General features: G+C 50.3%; 9 protein-coding genes across 24 annotated transcripts in view; 4 read left to right on the forward strand and 5 right to left on the reverse strand.

The window, feature by feature from the left end:
* The window catches only part of LOC119843336 (butyrophilin subfamily 1 member A1-like), a 1,931,986-nt gene that overhangs the window by 1,102,553 nt on the left and 802,217 nt on the right, over window positions 1-27,216 (forward strand). The gene's annotated exons all lie outside the window — the stretch shown is intronic.
* LOC119843287 (zinc finger protein 850-like) overlaps window positions 1-27,216 on the reverse strand; it is a 1,467,609-nt gene that overhangs the window by 511,810 nt on the left and 928,583 nt on the right. The window lies entirely within an intron of this gene.
* LOC119843319 (zinc finger protein RFP-like) overlaps window positions 1-27,216 on the reverse strand; it is a 555,398-nt gene that overhangs the window by 436,377 nt on the left and 91,805 nt on the right. The window lies entirely within an intron of this gene.
* LOC119843341 (E3 ubiquitin-protein ligase TRIM7-like) overlaps window positions 1-27,216 on the forward strand; it is a 430,179-nt gene that overhangs the window by 291,174 nt on the left and 111,789 nt on the right. The gene's annotated exons all lie outside the window — the stretch shown is intronic.
* LOC119843274 (zinc finger protein 850-like) overlaps window positions 1-27,216 on the forward strand; it is a 1,382,451-nt gene that overhangs the window by 214,016 nt on the left and 1,141,219 nt on the right. The gene's annotated exons all lie outside the window — the stretch shown is intronic.
* The window catches only part of LOC119843356 (zinc finger protein RFP-like), a 1,128,717-nt gene that overhangs the window by 196,820 nt on the left and 904,681 nt on the right, over window positions 1-27,216 (reverse strand). The window lies entirely within an intron of this gene.
* LOC119843308 (butyrophilin subfamily 1 member A1-like) overlaps window positions 1-27,216 on the reverse strand; it is a 910,188-nt gene that overhangs the window by 178,058 nt on the left and 704,914 nt on the right. The window lies entirely within an intron of this gene.
* Window positions 1-27,216, reverse strand: part of LOC119843334 (E3 ubiquitin-protein ligase TRIM39-like) — a 707,078-nt gene that overhangs the window by 78,121 nt on the left and 601,741 nt on the right.
* LOC119843309 (butyrophilin subfamily 1 member A1-like) overlaps window positions 1-27,216 on the forward strand; it is an 845,206-nt gene that overhangs the window by 22,281 nt on the left and 795,709 nt on the right. Inside the window, exons 7-10 of one of the 13 annotated variants that reach the window (XM_038372523.2) lie at window positions 4,466-4,486; window positions 5,767-5,772; window positions 5,860-5,886; window positions 14,325-15,119. The exons of 5 other annotated variants lie outside the window; for them this stretch is intronic. In XM_038372523.2, the coding sequence (XP_038228451.1) occupies window positions 4,466-4,486; window positions 5,767-5,772; window positions 5,860-5,886; window positions 14,325-14,884 (614 nt within the window). In that variant the 3' untranslated portion in view covers window positions 14,885-15,119. Of the gene's footprint in view, window positions 1-4,465; window positions 4,487-5,766; window positions 5,773-5,859; window positions 5,887-14,324; window positions 15,120-27,216 lie in introns of those variants that run through there. 7 more of the 13 variants (XM_043496789.1, XM_043496785.1, XM_043496790.1 and 4 more) reach the window with 7 other exon arrangements.

Here is a 27,216-nt window from a genome sequence, read left to right on the forward strand (position 1 = left end):
CACACAATGTTTTTCAATTTTCCCCTCATAATGTTACTACAGGGCGGAATTAAGGTTATTTAGGTGCCTTAGCTGCACTTCTAGACCACAGCGTGTTTGGATTTCTTTTAACTTTAACCTTAGTTCTGTATTTCCTGGGTGTCCTACAAGATCCCTGTAATGTGTTTTACCCTTAAGTTACCAGTATACGTCCTCTCAATCTTAACTCTATAATAAGAGAAAACAGTTCTCTAACAACCTCTTCCTGGCCAGATCCTATGGGTTCTGTGTGATCCTCATCCACCTTGTGCTAGCCTCATGCTCCTCCTTCTGACACCACAGACCACTCCTGTCTCCATTAAATCCTTGGCTTTCACAGCTCCCTCCTCTCCGACTTCTCCTCCTGCCTCTCTAATTGCTTCTTTGGTGTCTGTTCTGTTGGGTTGGTCTCTTCCTGTCTCCCTCTTTCAGAGAACGTCCCCCAAAGCTCAGTGCTTGGCCCCTTGCTCTCTTCTCTCCACACCCTGCCTCTAGTAGCTCTTATCTGCACGCAGGGATTCAGATACCACCTCTATGCCAATGTCTCTCAAAGTCCTTCTTCGCTAAAGAGTGTTCCCCCTCCATCCCATCCCATCCCATCCCATCCCATCCCACATCTCAGCCTGACTGACATCTCCTCCTCGTCAATGTCCAGAGGGCAGCTCAACTCAACAGCTGAGTGTTTAATCTCTTCCACACCCCTCACAGCCCTCCCCACCTTCCTAGTCTCTTCACCCCTTTGAATACCACCGCGAGCCATCCCAGACGCAGGGGGCTGTGGCTGTTCTTCCTCCCTCCCTACCTCCCATCCCGCACACTGGGCCCACCAGAGCAAGGTACCAGGATCTCTGCCCCTCCTGTGGGCTAGGGATTGTGGCTTGGTGAGGCGTTGTGAGGCCTGGACTGGCTGAAGGGAGCCCAGAGCGGAATGGGAGGCCTGGGGTCTGGCCCTGCTCGAGGTGGCTTCATTCAGGAAGGGTCCAGGGGGTATTTCCCCTGCTCTGGCTGGGAGAACCACTTGGAGAACTGTAGGTCCAGATTGGAGGTTGTGGAGAGCAGAAAAAACTATCCTGTAGTTTTGAAATACAATGTTGGACACCCTAACAATACATCCACTCTCCCAGTCACTCAGACAAGAAATCTGAGCATCATCTCTGACTCAGCCTCTCTCTGGGCCCCCATGTCCTGACCTCATCCCAGTCTCCCTGCTTCTGCTTACATAACACGTCACAGATTCATCCTCTTTTGCTTGTCCTGACAGCCCAGGCTCTCATTCAGGCCCATCATCTCATACCTCCACTGCTGTGATCTGTTCCTGTCCAGTCTTGACACCAGCCGCTTTGTCCCCTCACCTCCATCCAAAACACTGCTGCTAGGATCAGCTTTCTGGGGCTTGTATCTGCTACCACATCCACCACTTGGTGTCCCTCCACTGAGACCCCCTTCAGCTCCGCTCCCTCACAAGCTCCTTGTCTTTTGCATTTAGGTCCCTCAGCAGTTATTCCCACCCTGTCTGTCAGATTCACCAGTGTCACTGAGCGATCAGTGATGCCTTCCCCTCCACCAGTGATGGCAGCCTGCAGGGCCAGTTCTAGGGATGGGTTAGCGGGGCCGTCACCCTTGGCACCAGCTTCCAGGGGGAACCATACTGCTACTGGGCTTTTTATTTTTTTTTTCTCCTGGCAGCCTGGGTAGGGTGACCAGATAGTAAGTGTGAAAAACTGGGACAGTTTTTTTTCAGGGAAGGGGGGTTTAGTTGCACATATAAGAAAAAGCCCCTTATATTGGGATGGTCCTGATAATATTGGGATGTCTGGTTACCATCGCTTGGGTCACCTGCCTGTCTGCTTCTCCCTTAAACACATCTGTGTTTTCTCCTGCTACCACTCCACGTACGGAAAAAGGCCCCATCAGTATTTGTAAAGCTGCCCCCTTATCCTCTCTTAAATCTCTCCTCCAAACCCAGCTGTGCTGTGGCCCCTGGACTCTCTCCTGTCTGGCACTGGCTGGGCACGTGGTGAGCTGGGCTTTGGTTTGTTTTTATTGTTACCTCCCCCTCCCATCCCCTTCACCCAACTTGTTTATTTCATCCCCCTGTTGTACCCTGTCTGCCATGCAGAGGGTGAGCTCCCTGGGGTAGGGACTGTCGCTTTGTTAAACGCAGTTTGTGTGGACTGAAGGGGGATAGAGGGTGTGTCTGGGAGCCATAGAAGAGGATGTTGCATTAATAGTGGTGGGATATAGTGAGGGACTGTGCTACAGGGATGGAGAGAAAAGGACGACACTGGAGATAACACTCAGGAAGAAGCAGCGGTGTTTGGAAATGGCCTGGGTGTGCAGAGGGAGGAATCAAAAATCACTCTGAGATTGTGGGCGCTGAGATTTGGCGAGGAAAATCATTAGGGACCCCAGTGAGAGCCGACTAACTAGAGTGGGAAGGAGGGACGTCAGACTGGAAGGGATCTAAGACAGTTGGAGGCACAAGCATTGTTTGCAGACTGGGTTCACTGAGTTCAGAGATAAAGGGGAGGAGGGAGATGGGGCAGTACCTGGAGGGGTGGGCGGGGAAGAGGGGCAGGTTTCTGAGTAAAGTTAGACATGGGCCTAAATATTTTCAGGGTCAGGACCCTAGATTGTAAACTCTTTGGAGTAGGGATTGTGTCACCTTCCAGTCTGGAGTGTGCATATGTACGCGACCTAGCACTGTGGGGCCCAGCCCAGAGTGTGTGCATACAGGACCTAGTGCCGTGGGGCCCAGCCCTGAGTGTGCGTGCGTACAGGACCTAGTGCCGTGGGGCCCAGCCTGAGTGTGTGTGCATATAGGACCTAGCACAGTGGGGCCTGATCCTGAGTGTGTGTGTACAGGACCTATCGCCATAGGACCCAGCTCTGAGTGTGTGTCTGTGTACAGGACCTGGGGCTGGAGCACCCACAGAGAAAAATTGGTGGGTGGTCTGCACCCATCGGCAGCTCCCCGCCCCCCCCGCCTAGCTCACCTCCACCTCCGCTCTGCCTCCACCTCCTCCCCTGAGTATGCCGTGTGCCCGCTTTTTCCCCCAGCTCCCAGCGCTTGTGCCACGAAACAACTGTTTTGTGCCGCTGGGAGGGAGGGGGGATGCGGCGTGCTCAGGGGAGGAGGCAGGGCCAGGGCAGGGATTTGGGGAAGGGGTCCAATAGGGGCAGGGAGGGGGCAGAGTTGGGGCAGGGATTTTGGGGAAGGGGTTCGAATGGTGGGAGGGAAGGGGCAGGGAAGGAGTGGAGTTGGGGCGGGGCCGGGGGCAGGTGGCGCGAGCACCCACCGGCACTGGGGAAAGTTGGCACATACGTCTCTGAGTGCGACCTCTAACTGCTACTGGAATACAAATAATGTGCAGTGGGGCAGGAGACTGGCCCTGGGATATGGAGTTATAGCAGGGGATGGGGCTTAAAGGTGTGTGTGTCTGTGCAGGCGATGGGGGATGAAGAGGGGTAGATGGGTGGGGGGTTGCAGGGATCAATGTGGGAGAGACAGATGGTAGTGATGTGGAGCCAGGAAGCCCTGCTCTCTGGTCCATGTTGATCTGTGCAGTATGTGAGGTGTATAACAAGTATATGTAACCGCTGGGGCAGGACAGGTTTAGGGTTGCCAGGCATCTGGTTTTCGACAAGAACACCTGTTGAAAAGGGACCCTGGCAGCTTTGGTCAGCACCGCCGACCGGGCCATTAAAAGTCTGATCAGCAGTGCAGTGGGGACCTGGGCTAAGGCAGGGTCCAGGGTCGGCTGCTAGGTCCCTGAGGCTCATATGCGCATGGGCAGCCAGGGAAGCTCCGTGCACTGCCCATGCCCTGAGTGCTGGCTGCACAGCTCCCATTTTGGCCGGGAATTGTGACCATTGGGAGCTGCAGGGGCAGTGCCTGCAGCCGCGAGGAAAGCACACAAAGCCTCCCAGGCTACCCATGCACCTAAGTACCTCAGGGTCCTGGTGACCACTTCCGAGAGCCGTAGTAAGCACCGCCAGGACCCCACACCCCTTCCCACACTCCAAACTCCTGCTGAAGTCCGGAGCCCCTCCTGCACCCCAAACCCCTAATCCCTGGACCCAGTCAGAGCCATAAGCCCCTCCGCACCGCAAGCGCCTGCCTCAGCCCCGCGAAAGTGAGTGAGAGTGGGGGACAACGAGTGAGGGAAAGGGGGGGATGGAGCAAGTGGGGGCGGGGCCTCAGGGAAGGGGTGGGGTCTCGGGAAAAGGATGTTTGGTTTTGTGCAGTTAGAAAGTTGGCAACCCTAGACAGGTTAGTGCCTGCCTCCATAAGTAGCCAGCTCCTGTGCTGTGCTCTGCTTAGCATCTTATGGACAAATCTTGCAAAACATTCGTATCACCAGTGAGGAAGACGTTGCTGTTAGCTTGACTATTGTACATTAAGTTTGGAGACTCAACATTAACTCATGATGTCTTTACTTTCTAGCGGAATACGAGGCAGTGAAAGGTAAGTGTGTTTTTACTAGTTTTGATTATGCTTTAAATTGCAAAAGGAACAGTCAGAACTATGTGAGCAAAGAAATGTTCGCGTAAAAAATTAATGTGTTACTGGTACAGGTAACGTACACGACAAGGGGGAATCCAGACATTATCCAGAAATAATGATGGAAAATTTGTGGTATTAAAATATGAATATTAACAGTTTTATTTTTCACAACATCAACCCTTGGAAATACTCTTAAACACAAACAAACAAACTTCACTCCCTGACACCACAGACACCCTGTAACAAGAACATTAATTATTTTATACCAAAAGGGCACAGCCGTGTGAGTTCTCCACGAACATGCTCCCATGCCCATTGGTTTGCTTGGAGCAGGATTGGGCCCCCAAGCCCTCTTGACTTCCACACACAACAGCTGCAGAATCAGGCACCTGGGTTGCAGGAGTTGCAGGCACTCAGCACCTCTTGGGATCACACCTGCATCATCCACATTATGGAAACACTTATAAAGGAAGAGTTCTTTGAGCTGGAGACCCAGATTTTCTGCTGTGCTAGGATCTGCTCGAGGAGGGGGCAGTGAGGGAGCTGGTTATGGCTATGGTTATGATTCGCAGGCTGCCCCAGAGGCTGCTCTAATTTTCTCCAGCTGCCTGTAGTCCCTGACAAGCCTCCTACACCAGGAAGAGGGCGGGGGTAGCTGGCATAGGAGCAGGCTACACTGCTTTATCCCACTGAGCTCTCCCTACGCCAGGGGAATTCTCTGATGTCCAGGGCCTGGTTCCTGCCAGTCTGTGCCATCCCTGTACACAATGACCGGACCAAGGGAGAGAACCTAATCCTTTATCACTACGGGCCCCATTCTGCCACCCTGACTCACATGAGTGATCCTGACAGGTGCAGTCCCATTGATTTCTGGGGAGAGGGTTTGCAGGATCAGGTGCGATAGAAGCCCTAACTACTGATTAGGAGCCTAATCCCGGTGTTTTTACTCAGTAAAATTCCCACTGAAGCCAATGTAATTTTCAGGGCCGGCTCTAGGCACCAGCAAACCAAGCACACGCTTGGGGCGGCACTTTTCAAGGGGTGGTATTCCGGCCCTTTTTTTTTTTTTTTTTTTTTTTTGTTTCGGCAGCATTCCTCTTGGGGCAGCAAAAAACGTAGATCCGGCCCTGGTAATTTGGGTTTAGAACTGGGCACTTATGTAATTGAGAATCTCTCCTATTGATTCATTTATGTTCTTTTTTCCCTTTTCTCCCCTCTCATTCCCATGGACCCTCTGGCAGAACTGGGTAAGCTCCGTTTCTGGTTTGTGGAGTTTAGTTTACACAGTATGTGACTTGTCGAGTCTGTAAATTCTCATGTCTTGATTATTTCAGGACTCACCAGAGCCCGAAGATACGCAGGTAACTAACACTGATACTGCCATAGTCACTCTCAGTCCCATTCCCTGCGATATTCGGTCCCTGCTCAGTCCTCTTACAGCTCTCACAATAACTAAGAGGTAGGGCAAAATGTCATTGTCTGTGTGAAAGTCTGAGGGCTTGGTTATTCACACCCCCGCTAGGGTACCTGCAGTGGGGGGGGGGAGCTGGTGTGAACAGACAATTGTTTTACTGCTCTCTGTTTCTATGATATAGCTTCCAGTCAATGAATGGTTTATTTCACTGCTGACCATTTTTGGCAGAAACATCTAGTTGATGAGCTTATCCAGCCCTGCTGGGTGCAATAGCAGAATGGATGAAGGGCAGAGGGGTAGCTGGTGGCTCTAGAAGGGTCACTGGGAATTTAAACCTCCTCTCCCCACACTTAAGGCTTGTCAGCATGGGGAATTCACGGGAAGAGCCCAGCGTAGCTAGTGTGGAATATTCTGCACTCATAGTCTTCCAGTGTAGATTAACACAAACGAGACAAGGGCTCTCTTAGCATGGAATAAAGGTGTCCACACAAGCAGCCAGTGCTGACTAGCTGTTCTGCACTAGCTACTCTGGGCTTTTCGCCATGTAGACAAACCCTTAAAGTTACTCCCAAGGGAAAGAGGAGAAGCATCTCCTCAGGTCCCCTCCCGGGGACCACAAGCCCTGACTACCCTTTGCTGTGGCAACGCTGTGCCTAGATCTGCTGGTTCCTAGGTCAGCACTTTAACCACAAGAGCATCCATTCACTACTCCGATAATGGACAAGACACTAGACTGGATGGAGGGGCAGTGACGGGAGGGCTCAGGGAGCAGAGCCCCATAATGCCAGGGGACTGTCACAGAGCTTGAGTCTAATGTGCTGCCATAGGACATGGACTTTCCACATATGCACTGTGCTAGTGCCCAGTGCCTGGGTGAGTCAGTGTGAATTAAACCAGCACAGGAATGGGGTTGGGGGGCAGTTGGTGCTGGGAAGCCAGGGAAGAGCAGGGGGTTCTGAGGAAGGAAGGAGGAGGAGGTGGTTGGATGATGCTCAGCAGCAGGGAGTTTGTTCCCTTCTCCCACCAGCTCCCACTACGCCTGGAACAAAGGGAAAAAAGGTTCCCTAACTCCCATAAAAGGGCCAGCCCTCTTGCACATATCCCCACCCCCAGAGCCTGGAGGTGGGGACAAAGAGTGGGGCCAGTGAAGGGGATGGCGGTGGGTGTGAGGGGGCATGTAGCCCCATCTATAGATACATATTGATTACTTAAGAATTTTTAGTTATCACTTTGAAGGTTAACAGGCTTTTGTCCCAAGATCAGGCCCAGTATCATTTAAATTATTATATAATTGGGAACCCCGATGTGCACAGCTGCAACACTCACACTATAGGAACTCTTTTATATTTACAAATCATTTATTAATACATTTAGCAAAGTCACAAACATCCCAGCTCAGGAAGGTAGGTAGAGATACTACAGAATGTCCATCTGCACATTCACATACTTACATCGTTTTTTGCAAAACAACCTAAAATGTTAGCCATTGTTTTTTATGTGATGGCCAGAGTGACGAGGAGGAGTTAGGTGGCAGCGATCAGAACAGGATGGAAGGGCAAAGCTAGAGTCAGGAAGGCCAGATGCTCCTTCTGGGTTATTTCAGACCACTGCCAGCCCTGCTCCCCTCCTCCCTCACTGCCCCCAGCCCAGCACAATCTATGGCTATCGGGCATGGCTATGCGGTGGTTATTTCACACCCCTGGCCCCTGAGCCTGTTGGGATCCTGAGACCAGCTCCTCCGTGCCTCATTCTAGGGAATCTCCAGCCACTGGGGAGCCTCCTGTCACACACAACCACACCCCCAGAAGCCCCTTCCTGGCAGAGTCTCAGGTCCTAAGTCACTCGCTAGCTGCTCCCGGCTGGCCAGGCCCAGGGTCTCCAGCAGGGCCATTGGTGCTGGCACCGCGCTCGCTGCCAGAGCTCCCAGCCCCTGGCCCAGCCCGGCCTGTTGTCCCAGCGCGGACCCCTCCCCTTTGGGGGGGCGCTGCTGCTCTCAATGGCCGAGCCCCTCACCCTGCCACTGCCTCTGCCACTGCGCTCGCAGGCTCAGCCCGTGCCAGGGCCAATGCGGCGCTGCTGGGGCTGCTCCTCCCGCGGCACCTGGGTTCTCTGTGTCTGGGGCAAATGGCCGGGCGAGTGGGCAGGGACCTGCTCAGAGACACCTGCCCTGTGCTGCACCCAGAGGGCAGAGACCAGCCAGGGCTGGACAGCGAAGTGCCACCGCGCTGGGATTAACCCTTTCCTTCCACCCACCCCAGCAGCCCCAGCCAGTCAGTGCCACTCGACTGCCCACGCTCTGACCCCAGGGACCCGGGTCCAGCAGCTCAGGGGAATCGCTGGGTGAATGTGTGGGGCAGATTAACCAGGGCTTCCTGCACCCCAGGGTCCCCGTATGCAATGGGGAAGGCCCCGCGCTGTCATGCAGACCTTAGTGGCTGGGCAGTGAGTGTTGTTATTGGTATAGTGCCCACAAGTGAGCCAGGCACTGCAGGACAGAACAAGGGGCTGCCAACCCCACAGGGCTCCTGGTCTGAGTGCAGACAAAGCCCAGCAAGGGCAGCAGCAAACACTGGGGAAGGGGGCACGAGGGTCCCGTTGTGGAGCCAGCCACACCCTGAGCCCATTCTGTGCCTGTCTTCTGGGTGTGGTAGACAGTATTGTAGGACCCTGATGGCTCCATGCTGGGCCCTGGGTCACCCCCCCCCCAGGGAACACGACAGGGCAGGGGGAGCGGGAGCAGCCTGGGAGTTGGGACAGGGACATTGGAAGCCAGGTGGGTGGCCCAAAACACTGTGCTGTGTTCACCCCAGGTTCCCACTCTGTGATGCAGGCTCTGTTGAGGTCAGGTGCTTCAGTGAGGGGCCCACCCAGACAGACTGAAGAGAGCGAGGCTCTGTCTTCATGGGAAAGAGGCAGCAGTTCTGTTAAATGGGTTGCAGTTTTGTAAACTCATCATGGGGTGGCCCCCTTAGGTACCACCCTCAACCGTTTCAGGGTATCTTAGAAAGCATCTTGCCTCAGTTTACCCTGTTCAGCACTCCTTAAATTACACCTCACAGTCCAAAAGATCCGAGAGAAAAGTCCTCTCCCGGGGTCCACTCTGAGTCCAAGTAAATCCCAAAATAAAATCTTTTCCTTCACTCTGCTCCAGCCTCCAGCTCTCACTCAAGCTCCTCCCTGTCCTCAAGTCAGGAGTCAGTCCTCCTTCCCAGAGCTGGGCTTGGATTAGTTTCCATCCTGGAATCAGATGACTCCAGCCCTCCTTCCTGGAGCTGGGGTCATTTCAGCCTGTGCCTTTATTCTCTGCATCCACTTTCTCCAGCCGGGGGCAGCTCTCCAGGGCTCTGTCCTGCTACAGCTGCTGCTGTCATTGTCATCTCTGGCAGCTCCTCCCCCTTAGGGGAGCTCCTCTGTCTAGGGCAGTGGTCCCCAAACATTTTTGGTCTTGCCCTCCCTTATCTGGTTTGCACCCCTAGCCCGGGAGCTGTGGTCGGGAGTTGAGCCAGGAACGGGGCTGCAATTGGGGCCGGGGGCCGTGGCTGGGAGTTGACCTGCAGTTGGGGCCAGGGGCTTCAGCGGGGGGCGGAACCACGGTTGGGGCTGCAGCTGCAGCTGGGGTCACAGCCCACAGCAGGGCCGGGAGTCAGTGGCTGAGGCCGGGGCCAGAGCTGCAGCTGGGGCTTAGGGTGGGGCTGGAGTGGAGCTGGGGGCAGAGCAGGGCTGGGTGGTGTTCCCTTCCTGCCACACATGGGAGTTGGTCCAGGCCCAGCCATGCCCCCAAATGTTCCTCCACACCCTTTAGGGGGGCACGACCCACAGTTTGGGGACCACTGCTCCAGGAGCACCCCTTCCAGGCTCCTTGCTCTGGTGAGCTCTCCTCGGAGCTCCTCTCCTCAGCACCTTCCTGTCCTTAGGATCCCTTCAACTGAGCCCTGGTAATCCTTTATCAGGCTCATTAGCTGCCAACTAGCCACCTAGGGATTTAATTACTTCCAGATTTGTCTGGGTTCCCTCTCATCCAGATGCATACCAGATGTGTTCATCACAAAATCCTTTAATGTTCTGCCAACTATGGCTGAGGGTCGCATAAATATGGTATTTTACACCAGCGCTACCTAGTGGTTGAACAACATAATACAGTTTAACGATCCATTACATCTCCCCCTTTAAGTTCTACATTCCTACCATTTATATTTACATTATGGTACTGTCTTTGAAGGTCAGTGCGAGTCAGTCTGTTAAGTGTCTCTGAATGGTACTGGTCTTCTAATTACATGACCGAACAGGTCACAAACCTGATCATCTGGCTGTCCATTAGTTCCAATGACTGACTATGTGTGGTCTGGAATCCTTGAGTCATCTTCTTGCTCTGCATCCGTCATCTGCAGAGTTTGTTCAGTTGATTGTTCTTTCTGTGGAACGAACTGTAGATGTTGACAGTTTCTGTTGAACTCTCCTCTCTTGGTCTCGATCACATACAACCTGTGTGTTGAATTATTTTTCTTTACAACAGCTGGAGTATTCCATTCTTTTTCTCCATCCAGTTTGACACACACATGGTCACCAGGTTCAAGGCCTGGTAGTTTTCTAAGTGATGTCTGTTGCAAAAGTGATTGTAAGCTCTTTTTGCCTTTTTTTATTGGATTTGACTACTCTATATGTGTCTGGCTACTTTGGAGATAGATTGTTTTCCAAAGTTGGGAGGGTAGTTCTGAGTTGTCTTGCCATCAGGAGTTGTGCTGCACTGTACCCAGTAGAGCAAAGAATGGATCTTCCTGCTGAAGGATATTCTTGGCTGTCTGTGCAGCTCTCAGCCTCTCCATTCGCTTGAGAGTAATATGGGCTTCTAGTAATATGAGGAAGATCATATTTTGTTTGGATAAATTAAATTCTATGTCGGTGAATTGTGGTCCATGCTCTGTCACAAGTTCTTCTGGAACCTTGAAATGACCAAAAGTGCATTTCAGTTGCTCTATAACATTCTGGTATGTTACGTCTTTCAAGTACACTATTTCTATATACTTGGAAAAATAGTCCATGACTACCATGGTGTCCCCTGAAATCACATAAATCTGCAGCTAGTTTCTTCCAAGGTCTCTTTCATTCAGACTAGCCCTTGTTAGTGTCACTAATTACTACTGGCCATATATTTTTTCCCCACAGCCTTCAGTAAAAGAACTATGGGAGCCCAAGAGGGAATTATTCTACCAAGGGCAAATTTAACAGCAGCTCTGGAGTGTTTCATAGCTGATGTCCTGAGTCTGACCTGCCCGTAACTTTGTGTTTCTGGGGATGTTGATAGTCACTCACTGCAAGTCACTGGGATCTGGGCTCCTAAGTTGCTGGGACACGTTTGAAATGGAGCTGGGTGTCATTTTGGGAGCAAATAGTTTATTTGCTGAAAAATTATATTTTGGGTCAACTGAAACTATTCCTGAATCCATGTCAAGTTTGCTGAATAGTATCAATGACCAGAAAAAGGTGCCACCACGTCCCTTCTAGCCTTTAGCCCAGTGGCTGGGCCCTCAGCTGGGAGCCCCAGGTTCAATCCCCCCGTGTGATGTGGGGCAGGAATTGGAATGTGGGTCTCCCCACCTCAGGTGAGGGCTGGAACCGCTGGGCTCCGGATGTCTGGTGTGGGGCTCCCTCAATCTCTCCTGCTGATGACGTGCCCCGGTGTCTAAACACTGCCATGAGCCTGAGCATGGGAGTGAGACTGACTCTGCAGCCCAGTGGGTCAGGCCCCACCTAGAAGCCTAGAGTCCAGCTCCCCTGCTCCAGTGACCTTGTAATTATTGATCCATACCCACAGTGAGGGGAGGGGTTATGGCCCCTGGCACAGCAGTGTCTCAGTCATGTCGGTACCCCAATGCAAATCCCTAGTGCAGATGCGCCATCCTTCTTACCCCCCTCAGCCCCACCTGGTACCCATCCCTCTCCCCACCCTCTCTGACCCCTGGCACCTGTCCCTTCCCTCGTCCCCGTGTGCCCACCCCTCCTCTAGTCCCCCTCTGACCTTCTGGCTCCTGCCCCTCCTCGATCCCCTCTCCTAACACTTCCCTCTACCCACCTGCCCTGCCTCTCTGCTCGCCCCTCTCTGCCCCTGGTGCTTGTCCCTCCCCTCCTCTGCCCTCCCTGTGTCTGCCCTTCTGCTCAACTCCCTCAATCCCCCGGCACCTGACCATCCCCTTCACCCTTCCTTCCTGGTGCCTATCCCCTCACCACCCTCTGCCCCACTGACTCACTCGCCTCACATCCCTCTGCCCCCATCACCCATGACTTGCTCCACCCCCTACTTTTCCTGTGACCACCCCTCCTTTCACCGCTCCCTCCTGGCACACACACCCTTCCCTTCTTTTCTCTGCCCCCTTCCTTTACCGCCTTCTGTCCCCGGCGCCTGTCCCTCCCCCTGTCCCATTGCTGCCTGCCCATCTGCTCTCCCTCCTGTGTCCCCCAGCTTTCATCTCTCACCTCACCCCTCTAGCCCCTAGCACCCACCCCTTCCCTTGCCCTCCCACCCCGATGACCACACCTTCCTTCACCACCCCCCCACCTTCACCCCGGTGCCTTCCTCATCCCACGCCCCACTACTGTCACACAGCCATTTGTCTCTCCCCCACTCTGCCTCCAGTTCCTGCCCCTTCCTTCTCCCACTTGGCCCCCACCTCTCCCCTCAGCACAAGCCCCTTTCCTCACCTCCACCCCCTGGCGCCTGCCCCTTCCCTTGCACCCCTCCCCCCTGCCACCTTCCCCTTACTTCTTCCTCCTCCCCTCCCCTCGCCCTCTGCCTCCCTGAAACCTGCGCCCCTCACCCCTCCTCTAGTCCCCTGGTGCCAGCCCCTCTGTTCACTCCTCCTCTGCCCCCCTGAGGCCCATCTCTACCATTGCCCCCATCTGCCTCCATGGTGCCTGCCCCTTTAGCCCCCTCTGCCTGCCTGGTGCAAACCCCTTCCCTTGCTCCCCCTTTGGGCCTTCTGGTGTCTGCCCCTCCCTTCCCCTTCTCATACTCTCTGGGTTCCACCCCTCCCCCCCCGCCCTCCTGGTGTCCACATCTCCACACCCCTCTGCCCCCTAGGCCCCACCCTTCTCCACACCCCACTTTCTGCCCCCAGTGCCCGCCCCTCTCCTCTCTCCCTTCTTTGCATCTACCCCTCAGCTCACCCCCCAAATCTCTCCTGGTGACTACCCCTTGCCTCCTCCCACTTCTGTCTTCCTGTGACCCACCCCTCATGCCCCTCTCCCCCTGATAACTGCCCTTTCCCTCCACTGTTGCCCCTGGGGTCTGCCCTACCCTTTTCCCCCCCATGTCCCTCTGAAACCTGCCCTACCCCTCACCCCTCTTTGTCCCCTTGTCACCTGCACCTTCTCCCACCCCTTCCTTTTCCCCTAGTGCCAGCCCCTCCTTCTACTCCCCCTCTGCCTCCCTAGCGCATGCCCTTCTGTTCACCCCTTGTATCCCCTGATGCAAGCCCCTTCCCTTCCCCCCATCCCCCAGTGCCGCCCGCCCCTTCTCTAGCCCAGACTTTGAACCCCTGGTGCCCACCCCTCCCCTCATCTCTCTTTCCCTTGACAGCAGTCCTGCCCCTCACACATACTCTACGCCCTGATGCATGTCCCTCCCCTTCCCCCTTAGCCCCCTCCAGTGCCCGCCCCTCCTATCACCCCACTCTGCTCCCTGGCACATGCTCCTCTCTTCACCCCCCCCCACAGCCCCATAGTACCTGCCCCTCCTCTTGCCCTCCTCCACCTACTGGTGACACTGCCCCTGCCCTAGCCACACCCTCTGCCCCCAGGCTCCTGCCTCACTCTGTTCCCCTGGTGCCTGCCCGTTCCCTCCCCACCATGGTCCTGGCACCTGCTCCACTCCTCATCCCCCCCACTCCCTGGCATCAGTCCCTCCCTGATTCCCCCCTCCCCTACTGGAGCCCCCCATTCCCTCACATCCCTCTCCCCCTGGTGCCCGCCCCTTCCCTTGCTTCCCTGTGCCCCCTGGGGTCTGTCCCTTTCTTTTGCCCTGGTGCACACCCCTCTCCTCTGCCCCTGGGAACCTGCCCCTCCCTTCACCCTCCCCCCCACGGTACCTGCTCCTCTTTCCCCCCAATTGCCCTTGTGCCTGCCCTTCCCCTTTGCCCCCCCCATCTGCTCCTGTGACCTGCCCCTCCCCTGTCCTCTCCCTGCATCAGAACCTGCCCATCCCTCCCCCCACCCCCACTGACACTTTCCCACCCCACCCCCACTCCTCCCGCCCTTCCCCCCCCCACTCACTGTCCCTGACTCCCCTCAGACAACAATACTCTCCCACATGTGCACACACACAGGTTAATTTCCCTTTGATGCGAGTGACCAGCCACTGCCCCAGCCCTGACTCTGTGACTCTCTCCCCAGTGGACGTGACCCTGGATCCAGACACGGCAAATCCCTGGCTCGTCCTGTCTGAGGATCGGAAACGTGTGAGAGACGGACACACACGCCAGGATCTGCCCAACAATCCTGAGAGATTTGATCCTTGTGTCTGTGTCCTGGGCGCTGAGGGGTTCGCAGGCGGGAGGCGTTACTGGGAGGTGGGGGTGGGAGACAAGCCTGAGTGGGCTCTGGGAGTTTGTAGGGAATCTGTGAACAGGGAGGGGTGGGTCACACACACCCCTGAGGATGGATACTGGGCCATGTGGCTGTGGTATGGGGAATACAAGGCCAGCACCGACCCCCCGACCCCCCTCCCCGTGAGGGTCAGGCCCAGCCGGGTGGGGATTTTCCTGGATTATGAGGCGGGCGAGGTCTCATTTTACAATGTGACTGACAGGTCCCATCTCTTCACTTTCACTGGCACCTTCTCCGGGACGCTCCGCCCTTATTTCTGTCCTGGTCCCAACTCTGGGGGTGAAAATGCAGCTCCCCTGATAATCTGCCCAGTCCCAGCTCAAGCCAGAGGGAATCTCCGTCCCTGACAGTGACACCCGCAGCACAGACTGACCCCCCCCCCCAGTGCTGCTGCTTTTCCTGACCCTAGTTGTGCAAGCCAGTTACTGCCAGCAACTGGACGTTTTGTGCTGACCGGATGCTGCCAGTTTCCCTTTTCAACAGTCAAAAACCGGACACTTGGCAACCCCCAGCCCTCACCTTTCCCCGTCCCGTACCACAGGAGTAGCAGATGGTGGTGGATGGGGAAAGGTGAGGGCTAGGGATTGCCAAGTGTCTGGCATCCCATATATAGTCATTCACTCCTGTCAGAATATTCTACCACTGTGAAATCTCAAGGTAAAATATGAAAGAAAAAAGATTATTCTAATTTAGAAAATATTATTGTAACAAGGTATAAATACAAGAATATTTCAATTTACATTTCAACCGTATTTCAAAAACAAGCATCTAAACATATTTTTAGCAACGGAATTACTTACATTTTTTTTTATTCTTCCCTCAAATCTATATTGAAGTTTAACTTCTCTAAATAACGTCATTTGTATTTCAACTGTGGAATTTCAAGAAATCCAAAATATTTATCTTAACAAAATAAACTATTAAATTGTCAGACTGGGTTGTTTAGTTACAAAATACGTGTGTCATAAACATCACAACTACACACATGTGCAGCTGCTCTCTCTCCCCCCCCCTTTATTGTCTTGACAGGTTCTCTCTGGAAGGCAGGGCACATACACCCACCTCCTGCACATCTTTGAAAATTAATAGGTGAAAAAATGATAGAATTAATTAAGCAATATATTTAAATTAACTTACACAAGATTATGTAATGTTCTTTGAACTTCTGTCAGCATTAATTCATGTGATTTTTAGCTTTCTAGCTACATATAATCAGCAATCAAGATATGACCCTTCCTTTCTTTTTCTCACATCAATAAACAGAACATGCTATCTACCTACAGATAGAAATCTCTTCTACAATATCCATTTTTTAGTTTATTTTTCTTTAGAAATATTATTTGCAGGCAATGTACTGTCGGTGCCCACGGTTGATTTCAGTGTACTGCCTGGCTCTTCATGTTCTTGGTTATAAGGACACACCAAATGTAGTTTGATAAAGGAATAGCGAAGGGGTTGTATTCCTTTACTGAATCATCACAAATAACTTAATTGTATTAAAGACCCTGGCATTTAATGACACATAACATAAAATTTGGTGAAGCTTTATTGGGAAACCTTTCTTCTCGGCCATGAATCAGATGAAAGAGTGCTATTTTTGTTGTCATGTGAGTTTTAGAATACAAAGAAAATAAAGTTGCTCCAGGAAATTCATCACAATTCCTCTGGGTTCTGTTCACCACCTTCTGGAATGATCTGTAAAAATAGTGACCGATTGGTCTAATTCCTTGAAATTAGCGATTGAACCTAATATCTTGAAGAGCTATCTGAGCAGAGTGTGATGGGAGGCTCATCACATGGCATTGCTAGGGACTACTTTTTGTTTTCATAGAGTCATAGATACTAAGGTCAGAAGGGACCATTCTGATCATCTAGTCCGACCTCCTGCACAACGCAGGCCACAGAATCTCACCCACCCACTCCTATGAAAAACCTCACCTATGTCTGAGCTATTGAAGTCCTTAAATCATGGTTTAAAGACTTCAAGGAGCAGAGAAGCCTCCCTCAAGTCAACCATGCTCCATGCTACAGAGAAGGCGAAAAACCTCCAGGGCCTCTCCAATCTTCCCTGGAGGAAAATTCCTTCCCAACCCCAAATATGGCGATCAGCTAAACCCTGAGCATATGGACAAGATTCACCAGCCAGATACTACAGAAAATTCTTTCCTGGGTAACTCAGATCCCATCCATCTAATATCCCATCTCAGGGGATTAGTCCTATTTACCCTGAATATTTAAAGATCAATTACTTACCAAAATCCCATTATCCCATCATACCATCTCCTCCATGAACTTATCGAGTAGAATCTTAAAACCAGATAGATCTTTTGCCCCCACTGCTTCCCTTGGAAGGCTATTCCAAAACTTCACTCCTCTGATGGTTAAAAACCTTCGTCTGATTTCAAGTCTAAACTTCCTGGTGGCCAGTTTATACCCATTTGTTCTTGTGTCCACATTGGTGCTGAGCTTAAATAATTCCTCTCCCTCTCCTGTATTTATCCCTCTGATATATTTATAGAGAGCAATCATATCTCCCCTCAACCTTCTTTTAGTTAGGCTAAACAAGCCAAGCTCCTTAAGTCTCCTTTCATAAGACAAGTTTTCCATTCCTCGGATCATCCTAGTAGCCCTTCTCTGTACCTGCTCCAGTTTGAATTCATCCTTTTTAAACATGGGAGAGCAGAACTGCACACAGTATTCTAGGTGAGGTCTCACTGGTGCCTTGTATAATGGTACTAAAACCTCCTTATCCCTACTGGAAATACCTCTCCTGATGCATCCCAAAACAGCATTAGCTTTTTTCACAGCCATATCACATTGGCAGCTCATAGTCATCCTATGATCAACCAATACTCCAAGGTCCTTCTCCTCTTCCATTACTTCTAATTGATGCGTCCCCAACTTATAACTAAAATTCTTGTTATTAATCCCTAAATGCATAACCTTACACTTCTCACTATTAAATTTCATCCTATTACTATTACTCCAGTTTACAAGGTCATCCAGATCCTCCTGTATAATATCCCGATCCTTCTCCGAATTGGCAATACCTCCCAGCTTTGTATCATCTGCAAACTTTATTAGCACACTCCCACTTTTTGTGCCAAGGTCAGTAATAAAAAGATTAAATAAGATTGGTCCCAAAACCGATCCCTGAGGAACTCCACTGGTAACCTCCCTCCAACCTGACAGTTTGCCTTTCAGTAGGACCCGTTGCAGTCTCCCCTTTAACCAATTCCTTATCCACCTTTTGATGTTCATATTGATCCCCATCTTCTCCAATTTAACTAATAATTCCCCATGTGGCACGGTATCAAATGCCTTACTGAAATCTAGGTAAATTAGATCCACTGCATTTCCTTTATCTAAAAAATCTGTTACTTTTTCAAAAAAGGAGATTAGGTTGGTTTGGCACGATCTACCTTTTGTAAAACCATGTTGTATTTTGGCCCATTTACCATTGACTTCAATGTCCTTAACTAATTTCTCCTTCAAAATTTTTTCCAGGACCTTGCATACGACAGATGTCAAACTAACTGGCCTGTAGTTACCCGGATCACTTTTTTTTCCTTTCTTCAAAATAGGAACTATATTAGCAATTCTCCAATCATTCGGTACTACTCCTGAGTTTACAGATTCATTAAAAATTCTTGCTAATGGGCTTGCAATTTCAGGTGCCAATTCCTTTAATATTCTTGGATGAAGATTATCTGGGCCCCCCGATTTAGTCCCATTAAGCTGTTTCAGTTTCGCTTCTACCTCAGATATGATAATATCTACCTCCATATCCTCATTCCCATTTGTCATGCTACCATTATCCCTAAGATCCTCTTTAGCCTTATTAAAGACTGATGCAAAGTATTTGTTTAGATATTGGGCCATGCCTAGATTATCTTTAACCTCCACTCCATCATCAGTGTTAAGCGGCCCCACTTCTTCTTTCTTAGTTTTCTTCTTATTTATATGGCTATAGAACCTTTTACTATTGGTTTTAATTCCCTTTGCAAGGTCCAACTCTACTCGACTTTTAGCTTGTCTCACTTTATCCCTACATGTTCTGACCTCAATTAGGTAGCTTTCCTTGCTGATCCCTCCCATCTTCCACTCCCTGTATGCTTTCTGCTTCTTCTTAATCACCTCTCTAAGATGCTTGCTCATCCAGCTTGGTCTACAACTCCTTCCTATGAGTTTTTTCCCCTTTCTTGGGATACAGGCTTCCGATAACTTCTGCAGCTTTGATTTAAAGTAATCCCAGGCCTCCTCTACCTTTAGATCCATAAGTTCTTCAGTCCAATCCACTTCCCTAACTAATTTCCTTAATTTTTGAAAGTCAGCCCTTTTGAAATCAAAAACCCTAGTTGCAGATTTATTTTTGTTAATTCTTCCATTTAGTTTGAACTCAATTAGCTCATGATTACTTGAGCCAAGATTGTCCCCTACAACCATTTCTTCTATGAGGTCCTCGCTACTCACCAAAATTAAATCTAAAATGGCATCCCCTCTAGTCGGTTCAGCAACTACTTGATGAAGGAATCCATCAGCTATCGCATCTAGGAAAATCTGAGCCCTATTATTATTACTAGCACTGGTCCTCCAGTCTATATCTGGAAAGTTAAAGTCTCCCATGATCACGCAGTTTCCATTAGTATTTACTTTATTAAAAACATTAAAAAGGGCTCTATCCATATCCAAATTAGATCCCGGAGGTCTATAGCACACCCCAAGCACTATCGTAGGAGAGGCTTTACTAATTTTCTTCCCCAATGTAATTTTTGCCCAGACTGACTCTGTCTTATCCATTTCATCGCTTCTTATTTCTTTACATTCTACCTCATCATTGATATACAATGCTACTCCACCACCTTTACCTTTGTTTCTGTCTTTCCTAAACAGCACATACCCTTCAATACCTGTAGTCCAGTCATGACTACTATTCCACCATGTTTCTGTTATCGCTATAATATCTGGTTTCACTTCCTGCACCAGTAGCTCTAGTTCCTCCATTTTGTTACCTAGGCTCCTCGCCCTAGTTTTAAAGGTGATGCATTTATTACTTTTTATGGTGCATCACAACATGGCAGCAGTTACGAGGAGCCCTCTTCCTGCTCCCTGATTCAGACTTTTATACTGCTGCTTTCTTCTCAGCACTGAGCTAGTGACCTCATCGGGCTCCCTACAGGTGCAAGTGATCCCCTCTGCCCTTCCAAACCCAAACTACTCAGTCCATCCTACTCTAACTGCACCCGGTGCTGTGGGTGCTCTCAGTGACAGAGTGCCGGCTTCCAAAGGGCTCAGTTTGTAGCTGCTAACAGCCCCCTCACACGGCCATGAGTGTGTAATTGACCATATAGTGAAAGTAACACCAAATGTAAACTGTTACCTCATTATTCAATTCAGAACCTAGATCTGCCAGTATCTGCTCTAGGCAGCCGTGTTGATATATAATTTTACATGTCTTCTTCTCTACCTCATGTGCTTTCATAGTTCTAAGTGGAAATTCTTCTACCTATTTTGAAAAATCATCTGTAGCTGTCAGTACATACTGGTATCGCTTCTGTGGTACTGGATATAGCCCGATTAAATCTGCTCTCAGCAATTCCCAGGGTTAACAACCTGTGTGCAAGAACACACGCTAGAATTATCATTTGGATCTTTCCTATGACATTTTTGTTATAATCCCATATATAGTAAGCAAAGTAAACGTTATAATGTGGTTTCTATAATAGTTGATATCTTCACACAGTCAGAATCTAACTTTTGGTGTTTTCCAGAAGTAAATACAGGCCAAACTTCTGCAATTGAAAACTTGCATAAATATGCTGTCACTATGCCAGTACAATGGGCAATAAAAGTTGTTGCTGCACTATGTCATCCATTAGTTCACATGTGCACTTGTTATAGCTGATTAGAGGCTTTATTGTGCAGCAATATTAAATACAGATAATGATAAACAATTAGATTAGCTAATGTTTAAAAACACTTCAGATGTATTTAACATGGGGAAAGATGCAACATGTTTGATTTAACAGGGAGCCATCCACTCAGGTCCACTTCATTGCAGGGGTTTTAAAGTCAAGTCCAATCCAAGCAGGATATTCGCCTTGCTGGATCTGCTTCATGAAGAGACAGTTCATTAATAAGAGTTTGTCAGGAACTGGGCAATAAAGAGGCAATGAGATACAACCACAATGTTAAGCATTTTGCAGTAAGGTGTTTAAAATATTTTGTCTTTGTTTCATATACATTTTATACCAAGGAAGAATAAGTGCTTATGAGGAAAAGCTGTCAATCTGCGGGGGGAAATGGAACAGCGAGCCATTTGAGTACTGTCCGCAAATGATGTTAAGCTGGTGCTTAATAAAAAATTATTTCTAACATGCAAAAACAAAAATGATATCCTCTATGAACTCCTGGAAAGCATATGACAGAGGCACCAGGGTGACCAGAACCTTCAGTAACTACATGGATACTCTGCTGTCTTTCCAATGAAACCAGAGGGACCCAAACCAAGCAGGGGAGACACAAACTGCCTGATGGAACCAGCACATGATAATTGAAAGAGCCTCAAATGCCACAGCTCTGGACAGTTTCTTGCCCCTGAAGAAGTCAAACCCATTTTAATCTATAGTCTGTACACTAAGAATTTCTGATTTACCCAACGGGGCAGAAAGAGAACCCAGGTCTCCTGATTCTTAGTCCAGTGCCATAACCATTAGACCATTCTGACTCCCGTGGAGCATGTTTTTTTTTACAATCTCCACCATGTCTTTGATGTCTCTGCTTCTCTCACCATATCCCTCCGTGCCCCTGGGGCCATCACACTTTCCACACCACTATCTCCTGTCTTCATGTCTCCGCATTCTTATCATATGTGATAGTGTTCTTGGGCAAAAAGAAAAGGAGTACTTTTCCTTTTCTTTTTGCGAATACAGACTAACACGGCTGCTACTATGAAACCTGTTCTTCGGCAGAGACCATCACTGCCATTGCTATGCCCCTAGGCACACAGGTGGCTGACTCCCTGCGTGCATTGTATTCATAACTGAAGACTGCAGGATCATTGCATGGGAAGTGGAGAGGACATGCACAGACAAATAACTGCTCTGAACCTGCCTGGCTGCTGTCTCCCCACTCCCCAGAAAGAATGGGGGCTTCCTGCAGTCAGGGAAGGTATTTGAAGTTCCCCAGCCCCTTCTACTCCTCTGCTCTGCCTTCCAGGAAAGACCACGTCTCTCTGCAGCTGTAGTTCCCAGCCCCCACATTTCACATCACCATTTCATCCAAGTCCTAGATCTCTAGGTCTTGAGTCCTCTTTGCCAAGCCACCACATGGCTCCCAGTCCCCTCCGTATTGTCTTCAGAAACCCAGTAGCACTTTCCCCTGTGCGACAGCCAGTCAGTGGGGCAGAGTCTGCACCTGGAGTCCCCTGGATGGGGAGACAGGAAGGGACTCCCCATTTGGTTTGTCCAGTAGAGTGTTGGGGCCTCTTTTAACTCAAGCTCATTAACTGTGAATTAACACGTTCATCACCACAACTGTCAATGCTAGGCCTTTTCTGCATGTGCATTCACACCTGTTTCACTAACAGTGCCTTTGTAAACGTATGTGATTAACCACCCCTCCCACCCCCCCAGTGCGGATGGAGTTAGACCTGTACAAACATGTTTATATCAGTATAGCTGTTCCCTTATGGGGAGGTGAATAGGCTCTACCAGGAGGAATCACTTTTATACAGATCTAAATGCAGCCGCACTATGGTTTGTAGTGCTAGAACTATTTAGGTAGAAAATCACATCTCTGACCAAAATAGTTATACTGGGACAAACACAGGGCTAAGAGAAGCTCACGTCCATTTAGCATAAGTAGAGTTCTCACTGGCTTAAGGTAAACCAAAATAGGCCACTCTGGACCAAGATAAGTGTGTCCATATTGGGTTTTACACTGGTTAAATTAAACTAGTGCAACTTGGAACATAGGCAAGGCCTCAGGCCTTGTCTACATCAGACAGTTGCACCAGTTTCACTGAAATTGTGTTTTAAACCAATTTAGTTAAACCAGAGCAAATCCCTGTGTGGATGCTCCTCTTACTTCATTTTAAAAGCATCTTACTGCAGTTTAGATTAACCTGATTCCTAGTTGACTTGAGATGAACTGAAATAAGTCTTGTTCAAAACAAAATAAGTGTGTCCACAAAGCCTTTCATGCAGGTTAAAGAAAACTGGTTTAAAAACTTATGTAAGGCGCATCTCTAGACAGGCCATTCGTCTGGTTTTGAATCGGACAGTCCTGATTTTGGAAAGGTTTTTTTCTGTCCAGTACCAGACTTGGTCTTGTCTGGTATTATTATGGAGGATGCCATTATGCAGAGCTTGCCACCCTGCTGCTGCCAGCATGACCTCGGTCACACGGGTGGGGATATTAGCCAAAGAACCCAAGCCCTGACAAAGTTCCCTTGATCTATTAAGCTGTTTTGAAGTTGTTAAGCTAGTAGTAATTTGTTTTATAAGCTAAAGTAGTGATAGGAAATAGATCTGTTTCAAAATCATGATCTTCGGTTACAAGTATGCTTGTTAGAAAATTATTTAACAGAACCCTGTGCTGTTTCCTCTCATTGCTTGGTAAAAGAATGGATAGCTATTCTTTGTGTGAACTAGGTATGTGTGTGTAGCAAATAAGAGATAGGATATTAGTAGCAGATGGGCCTAATTACTGAAGAAAGAGTGAAGGTAACGGAGATGTCAGTATCACCCTTGCCTTGATGATCCCAGGAGTGCAAATTGATGACCCTGAAGTGCAAACGCATCCACCCCAAACTAAGAACTAAGATAAGGAGCAGCTGTGTAAACATCCAGTACCCAGTTTGTGATTAAGGATTCAGACACCACTGATGGAAGGTGACTGTGAGAATGGCAGATTTGTAATTAACGAATCCCAGCTAATACAGCAAAATCCATAGACTTACCCGAGAGACAACTGCTATAAAGATGGGCAGGAGCCAGGAGACTTTGGGTTCATTCTGTACCAATAATGGAGCATTGGATGCGTCCAACAGAGACCCAGCTCCCACTTGTGTTTGGTCTAGTTGGCTACTAGGCTGACTCGAGCAACCATAAGGACTGGAAACTATAACACCAGCTGCAAAACCTTTTGGATATGTGTGTGTATATATATACTGATTTTAGTACTTGTTTAGCATTTTAAATAAATGCGGTGTAATGCCTTCTCCCCTGCAAAAGACTCTGTGAGTTTTTATAAGCATAACAGGGGCAGGGCAGCACACTCTGAAAAATGGTATCCTCTATTCAGCATGACTTCACACGCAAGGTACCTATGAAGTCATGATGGCAGGGGCAGAGTCAAGCCAGCGAGGGTGAGCCCATCCTGTTCCAGAAGTTCTGGAATGTCCAGTATTCTGGGGATGTGTCAGTGGCCAACCTACTTGTCTATACAGGGGGTTTAAACTGGATTAAGTTGATTTGATTTAAAAACGTATGTGCACACATACCACAATCCTTCCCAGCACACTAATTCTGCATTTATGGTGAACTCTGGAGTCCTCTTGCAAAGTGGATCCCCATGCTGCAAATAGAGTTCTATCTGTCCATTGTGTGTGTGCACACAATCCTGCTGCACACCACTTTGGCAGTCCTCCAATAGCTATCCCACACTGCTTTGCAGGCAACTGTTCCTGACCTGTTTACCTGCGTGCCCTCCCCTGCTCTGGTGTCTAGTTCCCAGGATGACCCATCCCCCATTTAAAAGTTGGGATTGGGCCAAATTTTGTCCATTTGCTGCTGGGTTCGAGTGTATCACTGCTGCTGCAATACTACCCCAAGAGCCCTACGACACGCCTTGAGCAGCCTCTGGGAGCCGCACTGAGACCTGGATCTCATCGACACTGGGGAAGAAGCGATGGTTCAGGAAGCTCTTGTAGCCAGTCACTGCACTAGAGATCTGTCTGTGGACGTTGCTAAGCTGGTATCCATGAGGGGCCATGACTGGGGGATGCTGACCAGTGCCTGATAAAGGAATTTGCATCTCCGTTACACACAGTGACCAGCACAAGTGAGACCTTTATCTGTGCTAATAGGGCCCCACTCAGTGTTACCTAGCAGGGAGGCGTCTGTGCAATAGAGGGAGGGGGTAACATGGGAGTGGGTTTGGAGGGATTTCCAGGTCCCCTCAGGGCCAATAACTGTGTTATCTGACTCCGAGATGGGAATGTTCAGGCATTTTCTGCCCTGGGGGAGTCTCTGCCCATGGAGAAAAGGAGTACTTGTGGCACCTTAGAGACTAACAAATTTATTAGAGCATAAGCTTTCGTGAGCTACAGCTCACTTCATCGGATGCATTTGGTGGAATTTATTAGAGCATAAGCTTTCGTGAGCTACAGCTCACTTCATCGGATCATTTGGTGGAAAAATTTTCCACCAAATGCATCCGATGAAGTGAGCTGTAGCTCACGAAAGCTTATGCTCTAATAAATTTGTTAGTCTCTAAGGTGCCACAAGTACTCCTTTTCTTTTTGCGAATACAGACTAACACAGCTGCTACTCTGAAATCTGCCCATGGAGGGGAGTGAAACAGCCCCAGGGGCCAGCGCGGGGACAGGAGTGAGAGCGCCGGGGCCCTGCTGTACGGGGCCACTCTGTGCTACAGACTCAGCCATGTGGGGGAGCTGGTCCCAGTGTGATGGGGGGTGGGGTAAGCTGGGGAAGGGAATTCGGTGGCTGGCCAGGGGAAGGGGAGTGAGACCCCAGCCCCAGGGCTTTGTGAGTGATGGGCCCAGGCTGGGTAAATGTGACCGGCTCACAGGAAGGAGCCCAGGCAGCTTGTCTCCCATTCTCGCCATATGTTCACCCGACCCCACGGCTCCTCCACACCTCCACGTCCTGCACCTGGCATCTTCCTGTACAACTGCACCCCTAACCCCTCCTTGCCCTGCTCTGCACACAGCAGCTCCCGCCCTCGGTACCATCTGTGGGGAGGGAGCTGGTGAGCCTGAGCTGGGCGAGTGTCGTGCTGAGGTCAGACAGGGGCAGGCTGGAAGCAGGTTGGCTTTGCAGTGTTAAAAGGGCTTCATCGTACATTCCTAGTGACGCGGCTGATTGAGCAGCCCACACACACTACGGGAATCATGAGATCCTCACAGACATTCACTTTCCTTTGTGTTTCTCTCTCTGTATCCCCCCTGCAATAACACAACCAGGCGCCAGCACAGCTCCCTTGTGTGCTGAGATGCTGATGCTGGGTGTGACATTAACCCCTGTCAATGCACAGACCCAGTAGAGATGTCACTGGGATCCATGTTACTTTATTCTTGTTTTCCTGGCTTTAATTTCTGGCCTGGCTGCCTGACAATGAGCAGAATTGGGAATCAGAACCATGCAGGGACAGGGCTAGTTGTGCTGGCCCCTCCCCTGCCATTTCCCATGGCCCCAATGGGAGGCCAGCAGCAGAAAGGTCAGTGCAGACCAGGGACATGGGCTGGGAAGGGGCTGTTGACAGGAAGCCCAGGATGGAGTCAAAGCCGTGGAGAGGGAGCGGGGTCCCTGCACTCACTGAGCTGCTGATCGGGATCTGTGAGGCTGCTGAAGAGCCGCTCCCAGGCTATGGGACAAACTCCCGCAAGAGCTGAGACACCCCCCCAAACATCCCCACGCTGGGTTCCCAGTGCCAGGGAACATGTCAGACCTGCCTCCAGTCACCAGCGCACAGAGCATGGCAGGCACCACATCCACCAATTGATAAACAGATTGAAAATCCCTGCCCCTGGGGAGAGAAGGGAGCAGGAGAGAATCCCAGGGGACGCATGTGAGTTGTGTGGCTGGTGCCTGACTAGACGGTGCTGGGACCCTGCAGGGATGAGGGGCTGTAAGGACTGAATACAACAGAACAGAACATGGGGGAGCGAACGGTGCTGCCTGGCTCCTAACGGGCCAGTGGGCTGGGCCCCTTAAACTCCCAACTACTCATTAAATATTGATGTAATGTCCTCTGCAGACTATGCCCCGTTACCCCCCCAATTATTTATAATTAACCAAACCCAGCCCCCAACCCCCCACAGTCAGTCACCTGCCCCTCCTCTGATGCTGCCCCCACCCCCCAAGTGCCATGGGAGCTTCCGGCTCCATCCCCCACCCTGCCCCTGTTAACGCAGCATCACCCAGGGCTCCCTGCTGCCTGTGTCAGTGGCAGGGCTCGGGGTGTGTGCAGCGGGGAGGAATTAAGTTTAGATTTGTGACCACTCTGGGTGCTGTCTGGGGGGAGGAGGGACCCAGTCACACAGAGAGCAGCCCCCATTGGGTGGAGAGTGACCCCTCATGATGCTCCGTCTGGGGCTAAAGCCAGACCAGGTCTGGCCACATGACCTTTCTGTGACTCCTGGTGTTTTCCCCACACTTCTGCAGTGAAATTTACTAAACATTCCCATGGCCCAGTCTCAGCCTTACTGAGAATTCCAGGGACGGGAGGGAAATCGGAGGGAATTCTAGTGTCAGTGTTGGACTATGGGGAAAAGCACCATAACGCAGGAGATTTAATGTGAATATTCAGTAATTAAAGGGGGAAAACTCAATTCTGAGGGAGCAGCTGTGGCTCAGCCTGGGCTCCTGGTTCACAGGGCAGCTGCAGCAGCATCTGGCCAGGGAAAGGAGCCAGCGCGGCCTCCCCGCCCGGA

This window comes from Dermochelys coriacea, chromosome 14 (genome assembly GCF_009764565.3).
Source record: "Dermochelys coriacea isolate rDerCor1 chromosome 14, rDerCor1.pri.v4, whole genome shotgun sequence".
Classification (NCBI taxonomy): domain Eukaryota; kingdom Metazoa; phylum Chordata; order Testudines; family Dermochelyidae; genus Dermochelys; species Dermochelys coriacea.